The sequence below is a fragment of the Mycteria americana genome, chromosome 21 (assembly GCF_035582795.1).
Source record: "Mycteria americana isolate JAX WOST 10 ecotype Jacksonville Zoo and Gardens chromosome 21, USCA_MyAme_1.0, whole genome shotgun sequence".
In the NCBI taxonomy this organism is placed as follows: Eukaryota; Metazoa; Chordata; class Aves; order Ciconiiformes; family Ciconiidae; genus Mycteria; species Mycteria americana.
The window spans coordinates 4,192,851-4,206,200 of NC_134385.1; the positions used below are offsets into that span (position 1 = coordinate 4,192,851).

Sequence of the window (13,350 nt, forward strand, 5' to 3'; positions counted from 1 at the left end):
AAATGAGATTCCTGTGCAGATGGTATCTTTAGGGAGAGAGAAAATGACTTACCTTGTCATAATGCAGGTCTGGAAAAACAATCTTGCTTAGTGTTTGTGTTTCCATCCACCTTCCCTTTTAACGTGGGGATATTATGGAGAGGAGCTGATGGATTCTGGCCTCGGTGTTTAATTGATCGTTGTACATCATTCACCTGGAATGTTGGTCACTTTTAAGGAGAATTTGTAGTCTGTGTGTAAGTAGGGATTTACGAAGACCATGTGCTGTACATGCTTGAAGGGATGTAGTTGAAATGTAAGAGCCCTCAAGGCAGCCTATAGGTATGTCACAGTGCCCAAAATCTTAAGAAGAGCCGGGGGAATTTCCTCCATGATTTATGCTGCAGGCACAAAACTCAGGAGGGGGACTCTGAGGTGACATTTGAGGAAGCACAATTACTAGGTAAGTAATTTTTTTCCACTTTCTTTCCTCAAAGCACGCTGGAATGTAATAGTAGTCACTAAGAAAAGCCATTACCAGACTGTCCAACCTAGAGTTAAAAGGACTTGAAAAATCCAAATAATAGTGTCACACAAAGTGTATTGCTTTCTGGGTCTGCCTGCCATCCTTTGTGCATGCAACTTCTGGTGGTAGCTGTAGAAAGAGTTGTTGTGTGTTTGACAGACGTCTCCTAACATGCAACTTTGTTAGCAACAGTAATCTTGTGAAGTGAACCATTACATTAGAATGTAAAGGCAATGATTTGTGACATCGCAGTAGTGTTGGGGAAAATACTTGCTTGATACGCCTCTTTGTGCGTGAAAGTCTGTATATATGTGTGTGGATATATGGTACCTTTTCACTTCCAAAGTGCAGTGCAACCAGTAATTCATGAAACTAGCATCATGGTAAAGTATAGCACAGTGTGATGTAGTTCATAGGTATATTTTAATACTTTTAAGTATCTAATATTCTAATATTAGAATATTATTATCTAATATTCCAATATTTTACAAAAAGAGATGGAGTTCCTATCTTCCATTGTTACTTGAACACATTCTGGTATCTTCTACTTTGAAAGCACTTTTAAGTGCTACAGGTATATACTCACAACTTAAATTTCCATTTAAGAAATCTCTTTTGGGTGGGAAATCTTAATGCATGGAAGCAGTAAACTAGAGCTAAGTTCACATTCTGCACAGTATCAAACCCCGCCCCCCAATGTTTTGTAAGGACCTTAAATTTATTTTGTGATTCCTCATACTTACAGATGTTGCTCAAAGAGCTACTTCTGCCTTCATTCTGTGGTAATAACAAGGGAGATCATAATTATTCCTATGGTTTTAAGCTCATCTTTCTTGAAGTGTCCTCTCTTCAATTTTTAATCTTTCCTTTATCTCGCTGTTCACTTTCCGTATGTTTGCTGGCACAACATCTTCACTTTCATCTGCATCACACAAGCTATAGTTAGATTTGCTCTTCGACACTGACCCCAATTTTTTTTGCAGCATGCCAAATTACCTTTTGAGTATCCATCTATGGAAGAAATCATCCCTCAAATTTAATAGGGTCAGTTCCTCTGACTAAGGCTGCCGGCTGCAAACTGGACATCATGGATTGCCTTTTTGTGCAAGTTCTCTAAAGCTCATGACAGCAAGTGCTTGAATGGCAGTTAGAGGTAACAAGCTTAAGACCAGAAGAATCTTCATCGCTTTTATTGCTGGCCTGACTGTACAGTGTCGGCTTCGGTCGTGCTCTGGAATATCATATGTTTGATCAGTTATAGAGGCTCGGAGGAAATATGAAGCTGACAGCATTAGGGTGGCCGAGAACACAAATACCTTTTATTTCTATTATTCCACACGCTTTGATTCTGGGAAGCGAAGGAGATGAGACTACAGCTTTTCTTGTCTCTCTACTAAATCACCCTGTGCTTTGGTCTAGACTTGCAAATTTGTTCTCAAAACCATTGTCGTCCTCTTACAGTCTAGCATCTCATTAAGAAACGAACTGCAAAATCAACTGCTCTTGCTGACATGTTTCCTGATTTAGATGCAGCTGGATCCAGCTGGGTCTTAATGCCTGAGATAGTCCTATTGCTATTTTTTTTTCCCCTCTTGACACGGTTAAATCTAGTTGCATTAGGAATTTAATTAGGAGTTAGTTTAATTGTGTTTTGAGCTGTTCTTTCTCCCATTCAGCTTTCCTAGCAGGGGCTGTGAGTCAGGAAGACTCTTGAGTTCTATTTCTGTCCTTGTCACTAGCACTAACGACCTTGGACTACACTGTGCTGGTTTTTTCTTTCCTTCCCCCCAGTGCAAATCAGACTTCTAGTCCTGCTTTTTTCCTGATTGTGGTGGGGGAGAGTGCTTACCTCTGCAGATCTGAGCTGAATAGCTCTCCTTTACTCAGCTGGACCGTCTGTCTGGGAACAGCAAGCTGAAGTTGAAACTTTTTTTATTGCAACTTTCTGGAAGGTGCCTTGTGGCTCTGTGATGGAAGGTGATTTCTTCTAACTTCATAAAGAATTCCTCCATTGCTTTCAGGGATGGAGATCAGTTGTTTGAGCAATAGACTGCTGTGTCTTTGGCTATTGTGCAAGAGAGAGTGAGCTGTGATAGTAACTGATGTCACAAAAAATACCCATGCAAGTTTGAAAACAAGCTGCCAAGACTTTGCCAGAAAAATGTGAAGCCCCACTCACCCGTTGCTTGAATTACTGTTATATTTACTTCTAGATAAAGCGACATGTAGCAAGTAATTCACAGTATCTATCTACCATCTAACACTAAACAATCAGCTGATGTATTTACAGTCAGTAGGCTGACAAGGTTTCAAATTTTGTTTTAGAATCTGTTATAAAGAGCTGGAGCACATGGGAGGTGTTGTGTACCTGGGCTGGTGCTTTGGGTATGGAAACATGAGCCTTCATGTTGTGTTTAAGGAAAAATTGGATAGAACAGTGGCAAAGGCAGCTGTCAAAGAGCTGGGGCTTTCCTCAGCTTTGGGCGTCATTCCAAAGGGTGTATTTGCAGAAATTTGCTTTTGAGGAAGTGGGTTTGTGGCAGGAATCAGTCTTGTATTATCTGGGAGACTCACCAACCTCCTGCCCCATTACGGTTATGCATGTAATCCCAGCATTCACTCCCACAGGTCACCTCTTTGACTAAGAGGTATGTTGCTGCGTTGATGCAGCTGCAGCAGAATAATTTATACTCTCCTGCGTCGGGGACCTTGCCCAGGTACAGGCACTTCTCGCTGCCATATGAAGTCATCGCTGACGCCGGGTGCATGTAGACAGGCGTTGCGTTTTGACCCGCAATCTATAGCCACTGCTATCTCGTGCAAAATGATTCTGGGTCTGCAAGATCATTGAGCGAAAGAATATTGAGCACGAATTCACCAAGTGAACTCGGTCCCAGACTGTTTAATACACTTTGGTTATTTCTCTTTATTGTGCCTAGTGCTCTTAGAAGAAAAGGATGAGGTCTGTGCTGTAGGTGGATCAGCTGAGGCACGCAGTAGTGGAAGTTGCCCAGTGGGTGTATGAGGAGGGTCAGGAATGGAAAGCAGAGAGGAAATACCTGTCCTGTTGGAGTCGATGAGATTGTGTTCGCTTGGTTTTGCCAGGGCTTTCATTTGGTAGTAACAGACTCAGGTTTTACATGCAGTCACCCCTTTACTATCAGTTAAAAGAAGAATGATACTTTAAATAAAGTTAGAGAAATGAGGTGACGTTGGATTAACACTTACCAAGGTGAGACTCTGTAATGGTTACCAGTTGTTTGAAGGCCTATTAAATGAAAATCTCTGCAATTCACTTAATGTTTTATTCAAAGATGGAAGCTAACATGGATGCTATAAAACAGGCAGGTTAGCTAGCATGTCTCTAAATTGCTCAAGTTCCTGTTGGGATCTATTGGATTTACAATAATCTTTAATTATAAAATGTAATTACTTTAGAATGGATTATCAATGTTGGTGTCCGTTTCTGTGGGTTGCTTGGTAACGTCTTTCATGTGCTGAAGCACTATCTGTTCTGCGAGTTACAGGCTTTTAAACCCATGAAGTAAAAGCCTGTGGATATTAGTGTCTGCCTAAATGGAACCTTTCAATCAACTGGAGTTAACACACAGCTTTGTTGTTATTATTTTGCTACTACGTAAAAAGATTTCTAAGGACGGTGTCCCAAAGAAGTAGCCTGAGAAGTTGCTCAGCTTTATATTAAAGATTTTCAAATAAATTCTAGCCTTTTTGTAACATTCTGCCATGGTGTTTGTATGGATATTTATATCTCTGTGTGATAATATTAAAAACAGCAACAGATAATAAACATGGTACTGTTTCATTACCTTTCCCGCAGTCAATCCTGAATTATACAAGTGTATGCAAGTCTGATTAGAAAAAAATACCATCCATTATTCCAAATATAAATGGCTTATCCTGATGTGTTCAGGCAGACTTTCTCTTCTGTCTGCAAGATTGACAGTCAGTTCCTTTTTTTTTTTTCTCTGCATCTTGTCATCTGGCAAATTATTTTTTACACAGCTGGGGAAAATATATGGCACTATATTGCAGGTTAAAAATCCAAACTAGAACAGGGCTATTTTGGGCTAGCAGGAAGGTTAGAGATGGGAAAGAACAGGCCCTAGTTTTGAAACTGATATGACAACTAATCTTCCTCCAACTGTGGAGGAAGGAAGAGAAACCTGTCTGGTAATTTGAGGTGGGAAAAACCAAGTAAGAAATACAATCGGGAAAGAAATATTTGAAATTACACACACACCCCCATCTTTTTTTCTTTTTGTTTGGATTTTTTTGAGAACCCAACCTGGGAATTTCTTAGATAGCTTAATAGTTAAATATTTGAAGGGGAGTTGAAGAAGGGAGGCTAAAGAGTCACAGAAGTGGTTATCTTGTGAAGATAATGGCTTTGTGTAATGTTCCTTGGAAGTTCTTGAAAGGGGCTGATTGGTTGGTATATTTAGATTTCATCTTTTAAGCATTTACTAATTATCCCAGCCTAGATGGATAAAACTAATCAAATAGCTGTTTGGGAATGCTCTGCATTTTTAAATCTTCCCTGGTAACAAAAGAAGGGCAAGTGATAGTGTGTGGGGATTTTTTTCTTTTTTTTTTCTCTCATCTCTCTGCTTTTTGCAAGTACATAAACCCAGGGATTTTCAGTGGTTTTGTTATTACATATATTAAAGAACATCAGATTTGCACATCCCTTCAGGGTGAAAACACTTCCTTGGTCAAGTTTTTATCCTGAGCCCTGTTTCTTCATTATTGAGATCACAGAACTCACTAAATGCCTTTTTGTTCTGAACTCTTCGCAACTGCCTTTCCACTGGAGTCTGCTTTTTCCATAACCTCAGGTTCCCTGAAAATCAGTAAAATGGTGGCACTCTGAAAATCAAGACTGTAGTACACGTGGGCAGAAACTGTAAATCCCTAGTGTTCAATATCTCCCGTGTTACAACCTGGGTGGCATCATAAAAGCACTGCCGGACCGAGGAGCAGTGGTGCCCTCCTGTAGTATGTCATGTAGTGTGTGCGGAGAGGGAGCGTTACCAGCTTTGATGCTTTTATTTACTGAGTCTGGAGCGGTGATTTTTATTGTGTTATTTGGCATGTTTGATCTTAGAAAATGTAAGAATTCTTGCTGAGTTAAGACACGTCAAGAGCAAACAGAAATGAGAGAATGGGCAAAGCTGTGGTAGCAGTGTAGGTGCTGTTGTGGTGTGCTTGTTAGGCTTAGCAGATGGAGAAGTCTGGGGTATCAGTGAAAATATTAAATACTTGTGCGAATTCCTGCTGCAGTATTTGAAGGGACATAAGCACTTGGTGTTTGGCCCAGTATTTTAAAGGAGAGTATTTATAAAGCTGACTTCTAAACAAAAATATTTCCATACGTTAAATAAAAAATGCACTGAAAGCAATTTTAACCCAGCCTTGTTCTGCAATGTGTTTGTGCGATCTAAATACTGCAGTGTTGTGAACCTGCAAAGTTGTAGACGAAGACCCTGCACCAGCAAACTGCTCGGTGCAGGACTTTGCGCTCAGCACCTGGCTCTGCGTGGCTGCATCCTGCTGCCCATATGAAATACATGTGGGCTTGAGAGATCTTTCTTTTTTGGGTTTGGATGGAGCAAAGCACAAGAAAAGGTAATGGCCTAACTGATGAAAGTGGTAGTGCGGGTTTTCAGAATTCAGTTTAGTTACTTGTAGCTGATTTGAATGTATAATCATCTAGCTGGGTGGCTGAAACTCTCGAAAGTAAAAAAGTGACTTGCAGACTATAGAAAATAAAGAGCAATCTGACAAACTTGATTATAAATTTGGAAGTCTCTGCTATAAATCAGCTGAAAGCCAGGGTGATTAGAATTTCATGGCCAAATAGATAATTGTCTATTAGATGGCAGACGGCACACTGGTAAGAACAAAATCTAAAATTATGGGTCTATTTCCATAATTTTTCTGGTTCTGGTGCCATTTTTCAAATCTAGAATGACATCATGTTAATGCTGACATATTGTGATCTGTCATGACTGGAATGGCATAAAATATTCACTTCTAACCGTGGTGTCTCATCAGAAAGTGGACTTAAACACCTCACTACGCAAATTTCCATTTTGCACCTCTCAGCTCCATCCCCTTCTGTTTCAACCCAACATTTGGAACCTCTGTCAGAAAAGCTCCTGAAAGTTCCATCTCAGTCCTCTGTACAGTATATAAATGTGGAGTCCCCACTTTTAGAAACTTGATGAATCTCTTCAGTGGTTTGGAAGTTGTACTGCTAAATTTGGATTGGAAAGACAGCTGCAGAAAGCCAGATTGGGCAGAATGGCGCAGATGCTTTTGGCTTTTAAACTTTTCCAGTTGCTGCTTTTGGACCTATCGTTAAAGGAAAGCTTGATCTTGGAAGATGAAAGGGTACCACATTATGCATCTTGCCTCCCAAATATAGAGGGTTTAAAAGCAGTGAGCAAAATTTTGTTCACATAAAGGAAAACTGGCAACCCTTTAGTATGATGAGGCAGCATATCCAATCTCATCCATCCTCTCTCTGCCTGATTATCAGCTCAGGACAAAACAGAGAAGGAGAGTTTAAGACACTGCAGCCAGCACAGCCCAAGAAATCATTTTGTAGTGGAAGTTTCTGCAACACTGTGACAAATGCAGCTTAAATGGTTGAATAGGCAAATTAAGAATAAACGTATTTCTTCAGATAGCACTTGGGAGTCCTGTATGAAGTGAGACACTTTGGGGTGTCTGTCAGCAGGCCTCATGCAGTCCCTCCTCGTGTGAGAAGACAGGAGGAGGAGATTTCCCTTGTAGGATATAAGTGGCTGTTGAAAGGAAACCCGGGGTAGTTTTCTTGCCTGTGATGGAGTTGTCAGTGAACTCGGCATCCCAGAGAGCCGTCTGCCCCAGCGTGGCAGAGATGCCTAGGTTTCTCACATGCTTTGAAGAAGAAACTTCAGACCTTCTGGAGTGGAGGGGTTAAAAAAGTTGAGGGAAGGAAATAACTTTAAATTTCATACTCAGCTTAAAATGAGGCTGATTCAGAATTACAACATTAGGAGTTTTATGCAACAAAATAGAGTCATTTCCACATCCTTTCCATGTCCAGGTTCTCTATGTGCCAGAAGGGTGGATCCTCCTTCCTCAGCTCTGATTTAGAAGAGAAATGAACCAAATAGATTGCTTAGCTGTTTCCTTTCTGGTGCACGGGCCCTATCGCTCACTGTAGGAAAGCTCTCTTTATGGAAACACCATCTTTTCTGCAGTAAACTTCAGGATCAAGCTCTGAGACATGAAAGCACTCACTCGGTACCGTCAGAGAGAGTCCAGAGTTCCTCAAAGATTTGCCCTGTTACGTTGATGAAGAATGAGAACTTCCCATTTAGAATACCCCAGAGATCTAGCAAAAATAAAATGAACACCCTGAGTCATATGGTTGAGGCATGTTTGAGTGAATTTTGTGGAGGGTTCTTTTTTCCCCCCCTGGTCATTATTTAGTTTCCTCGGAGCAGAGCGCTCCAGTGACTAATTCATCCCACACTGAGTTTTTAAAACCCAAGTTGACTTTATTTGTTTGTCCAACATTCCTTCTCCTGGTGGTGTTGAAGTCTGACTGTTATCAATCAGTTCAGCAAATGTTTATCCTCGTCCATATGACCAGCTCTGTGAAACTTTACTTTGGAAGCTTGATGTTTAAAAAGTAGAGGGGGTGGAAATCTGGTGATGTGGCTTTTTGTGTATGTGTGCTAATTAAGGAGTATACTGCCAGAGGCTTGCAATGTTGGGTTTGTGAAACACACAGCTGGAGGGAAGGACAAAAGTAAGAACTGAAATGACAGTAGGAATTTCATACCAAAGTAACCTGCATATTCTGATCCTGAAATAGAGCAGTAAATGCTGTTGCAGACACTAGACAGGGGCACTCTGTGGAGGAATGATTTGTTTTAAACTGTCATTTTCTCTCAAATGTCTTGTTTAAGTGAAGCATTTTAGAAGACTTATCTTTGTTGAGTGGCGGCAGCGAATATTGTCAATTCTCTGAAGCCGCCTTCTTCCCCTTTGTTATCGGACTTTTTTCTAAGGATTGAATCAAAGAATGTACAGGTCACTGCAATGCTGGGGCTGAAACTGCTCAGAGCCAGGCTGTGTGGATTATAAAAGGGAGCTTTATTTAAGGCAGTCCTTAGAAGCTGACAAGTCCTAGTCTCTGCTAGCTGCAGAGAGGATACTTGTAGGTTTAATTTTTCCTACCAGCTGGAGCCAAAGGGGCAGGAGGACAGAAAAAGCTGTGCTGGTGTGTGTGTTTTGGAACTCACACAAACCCGCTGCCTTGCAGTCCTCAGGGAAAGGTTAATGTGCTGAGCCCGGGCAGGACAGTTCAAATGTCCCAAAAGGAATTGTTTGAGTTGGAAAGGGTTTCTCAGAAATCACCTAGCCCATCCACAGGACTCTCTTAAGAAAGCACTTTTGAGTTTTGATAGGAAGATATCAAAATGCCATGGATCTCCCCTTTCTCCTTTATGAAGGTATTCTGTTAATAAATAGAAAGAAAACTTCTGTGCAGTCCTTAAACAAAGACCAATTTCTTCCTTTGCTCACCACAGTATTAAGTGCATCGCGTACCTCGGTGGTGCTGCTTTGCCAAAGCTGGATGTGTAACTGCTGCAAGGTGGGCTGATGGTGGGTGGTTTTGCAGTTTGATCAAGTTTCATTATCTCTATCGTAAAGAAATGCAAAAACTCAGAAGGTAACATCCCTATACTTAGAGATGTATCAGCTTTGGCCTTACATTTTTAGCCCATTTTAATTACCATTCTGAAATACTCATACTCCTCAAAAAAGGTCAGAAATGCAAATATGAAGGCATCTTTCTAAAATTCCCATTTGGTTTGCACAGCTCAAGGGAAAAGCGGACTCTCAGTGTGTTCCATACCATGGTACTTCTGAAATGTGCCAGTCCCAAGTTCCGCACCAGGAGTGACGAGTTTGAGACTCAGCAAATCGCTGAATGCAGCCCCGTTCATCAGTGTTCAATGCAAATTAAAATTTTATAATGAATGGGCCGTTGGTTGCCGGGTTTAGCAATGGATGGGAAACTCCCATTCGTTCCCAGAGCTGCAGTTCAGAAAATTTTCAGTTCTGTTAAGCACTTTCATTCAATTTTTCTTTTTACAGATGATGAAATTTGCTTGGGATAACTACAAACAATACGCACTCGGGAAAAATGAACTGCGACCGCTGACTAAGAACGGCCACATCGGTAACATGTTTGGTGAGTTCTGAATCAATTTTAGTGCAATTTCATTGCATTTTTTTAAGGTCACACGTCCATGTCAGTTCCTTTCTCTGCAATGCAGTGAGGTATCTCTAACAGCTTTGATCTCTTTCCTCTTTCCATTTTTATGAAGTGAGACTTTCAACACAGCTCCTAGGGGTTACCTACTCATATTGCATTGCTGTGAATCTCATTCCTACAGGCATCTCTCAGTGCGCAGCCTGTATCACCTCTGTGTACAGATCTAGCACCAAACGTGCCTCAGAACAGTGCTAAAACCAACCAGCGTCTTTATTAAAACATGAAGTCAGTCCAAACCTGACAATGCTGCTATTTGTCTAAGCTTGTAGACGTCAGGAGCTGACCAAACTGAGCATTTTCTCGCTCGTTTCTCCACTCTTGAGCAAGATGTGAATTCCATGAAATATTGAGTGGGTGAATCAATATTAAAGGCTCTTTATACTATGTGCTTACTGGCTTGTATAATTTTACTCTTTAGCGGATTACCTTTTTTTATGTGAGCCACTTACTAATTTCAGTGCTATTCCTCTGCTTGTTCTGGTGGGATACTTGTTGACTTTCTGGGATATAGATTGTCTTTTTCCTCATTTGCACTCAAAGCATTTCCCTGCTCTGCTCTCTCTGCCCTAGCTTGGCCTTGCCTCCACAGGTTGTGCCACGGTGAGGTGCAGAAGATGGAGGAAGGCCAGCAGAATCTGCTTTAGCAGCCCTTTCCCACCCCTCCTTGGGGAAAACTTGCTGTACAGAGGTCTCTCAGCTTCTTTCCACGGGACTCTGTTTTGCAGAGATTATCTCCCAGAGTCCGCTGCCCAGATTAGGATGGAATAGAGTTCTTTAGTGAGCAAATTATCTGTGAGCTTTATTTCCTCAGGGCAAAGGGATTGCACTAATACGGTATGAAGAAACACTCCCATTCCTGTTTTTGCACTCTCTAGGTGTCCCAGTCCTTCTCTGCAGCAGGTGCATGACATGGGTGTGATCTTTCAGACAGTAGATGTGGGGATCTACTGCTTTGTGTGGAGAGGCCTCCTACGCAGGCCTCATTAGCTTTGGGGAGCTGAGATGTGTGTGAAAGTGAAGGTTTGAAGGTGGAAATAGCATCATGTGTCTTCTAGGATGGCCAAAACCTTGAAGAGCAGCAGCCCTGTTTGGCCTCTTGACTGCAAGGGCAGATGGAGGTGGCAGAGGAAGGGCTGGCTTTCAGTTTAGCCACAGCATGGGGAGAAACCTTGGTGTTCCGCTTGTGGTGCCACTATCAAGTCCTTTTATTGCCCCAGATGAGGCACTTGTTGCTTTAGTTCCTGCAGAAGTACCAGGAGAGTTAACTCACATCTGGTTGTGCAATACTGTAAATTGCATGGAAACTGCGTTAGCGATTGCTGGGGTCTGTGGAGGAAGCGGTTTTGGAAGCGTGCCTTGTACCAGCACAGGCTGTGTATGACCAAGCACTGCTCTTGCCCAGCCTCACTTTGTCAGGAGCAGTGATTTGGGTTTGTTCCTCCTTTGCCTTCCTCTTTCACTGCCCCAAGAATACCCAGGTTTCTTACTTGAGAATTTGCATTAACTTCAGCACTAAGTTAAGCATTTTGCAACTTCTCCATTCTGGCAAGCTTGTCAAAATTCCTCAAGGAGCGTGCCTGTAAACAGACAAAAATATTGAAAGCTTTTAAATGCATTTATCATGCTAAAACAATTGGCAGTACTTATACTTGTTTGTAGCGTGCCTGTGAGCGCTCTCAAGGAAAATGCTTTGGAGCACAAGGATTTGCAGACAATTGCAGAAAAGAAGCTACATGGTACATTTCAGCCTCTTAATAGGCTTTTCCTCCTTTTAACTCTGGCTGGTAAAGAATGAAAGCATTAGGCAATCCGTCGCTGCAGCCCTCTATCCCTCTTGTCTTCAGAGACTTTTAGAAATTAGGACAGGGCACTGTTTGCCTTCTTCATTGTTGCCCATTTCCCCTCCTGTCACATCATGCATCTTTTCATTCCAAACTACAGATGTAATGGAGGCAAATCGGATACTCTCCAGGCTGGAGGTGTCAATATTAAGCTGAGATTTCTCTGCAGCTGCTTCCATGTGGGAGGGAAGGAACCTCTTTCAGGCTATTTTCAAATATGTGTGTGTGCATGAGAAGCAATCGAGTTCTTGAAGGGTGATACATTTTCCTGTTGTGGATGTGATGCTCACTTGTAGCCTAGCCTTCAGTTTAGCAGCCTCACCCTGGGGGAAGCGGGGGAGCTGCTCTTTATCAAATATTCTCTCTAATCAAAGTAGAAATACAAAATAAACATTCACCTTTGGCTCCTACGTAGCATTCTGCTTCTCTTAACAGCCATGAGCTAACATCCCTTCCCAATGTCTGCCCGGATGGCAGGAAAATCACAGGCAGAAAAGCTCTTGTATCTCCACCCTGGTTAATCTCCTTTTTCCTCTGCCTTGGAAGGTGGCGGCTCACATCTGGGAGAGTATCTGTACAGTTTCCATACTACTTCATACCCAGAGATCAGACTTGCTCACTACCCAAGTAAGCGCTAGGCTGCTACGTACACTGGAAGGCAACATTCCCACTCACTTGGTCTTTGATCTGGTGGCTTGGTCTTACGTTCCTACTTGTGATTAATGCTCTCCAGATCCTATTCCTAGGCCATCAATTTCATCAAGATTCACCTGTGTTCTGACATAGCTTATTTGTACAGAAGTCTTCCGATTGCTGTCATTTATAATCACTGCAACTTGAAAGCCCTTTCCTTAAACCCAGTAGCTGTGGTTCTTTCATAAGCATTATTTATTCATCTGTGATGCTTGTGATAAGATGTGCCATGCTAAACATCTCATCCGATGCCCTCCAGTGGGGTAAACATGTTTTAGACTTGTAGCCATTTCAGACGTGTGATGATTTCCCTGGAAATTATGCCATGGAAATGGGCAGAGCACACTACTAGGGTGGAAGGATGATCTCTCCTGGAATAAAACCTGCACCACAAGGTTCCAGTGTTAATGACTGCACAACTGCAGGGTTTTCAGAATTATCTGCAAAATTTCTCTCCACACTTAAGCTAACTCAAGAAGACCTGCAGAGTATCTGGCCACTGTTAGAATCAGGCCCAAAGCATGCTTGTTTAGGAGAACTGTTTAAGAAAAATGGCACAGCTGGGCTTGTGGCTAAGGGTGAAGGCTAGAGATCTGCAGGTATGTATTCTGTTCCCAGTGCTGATGTGGTTATTTTAACCCTTCTTACCCCAGCATCTCAGCATTCCTGTCTTCAGTGTTGTGAGCATTAAATTAATTGATGTTTGCAAAGCATGTTGAATTCCTTGGAGTGAGGCTGCTGGAGAGGGCAACCATATTATGTAGCGCAGCACTTGAAATGCACCTGTCACTGTGATATCCAGCATTAGATAGCTGAATTATTATTCTGCCCGCTCCCTGGGTCTGTCATAGCCACTTATTTTTCTGACAAAATGTTTTTAAAATCCTGTTAGCTTTACAGAGTTTCTCTAGCTATGGGAGAGTGAGCTGGCATCTATTTCTGCTCATGCA

The 13,350-nt window shown here is 41.9% G+C and overlaps 1 protein-coding gene across 1 annotated transcript in view; it reads left to right on the forward strand.

Annotated features, from left to right (window-relative positions):
* MAN1C1 (mannosidase alpha class 1C member 1) overlaps positions 1-13,350 on the forward strand; it is a 69,145-nt gene that overhangs the window by 13,181 nt on the left and 42,614 nt on the right. Inside the window, exon 3 of the mRNA XM_075522450.1 lies at positions 9,686-9,782. Coding sequence (XP_075378565.1) covers positions 9,686-9,782 — 97 coding nt within the window. The remainder of the gene's footprint in view (positions 1-9,685; positions 9,783-13,350) is intronic.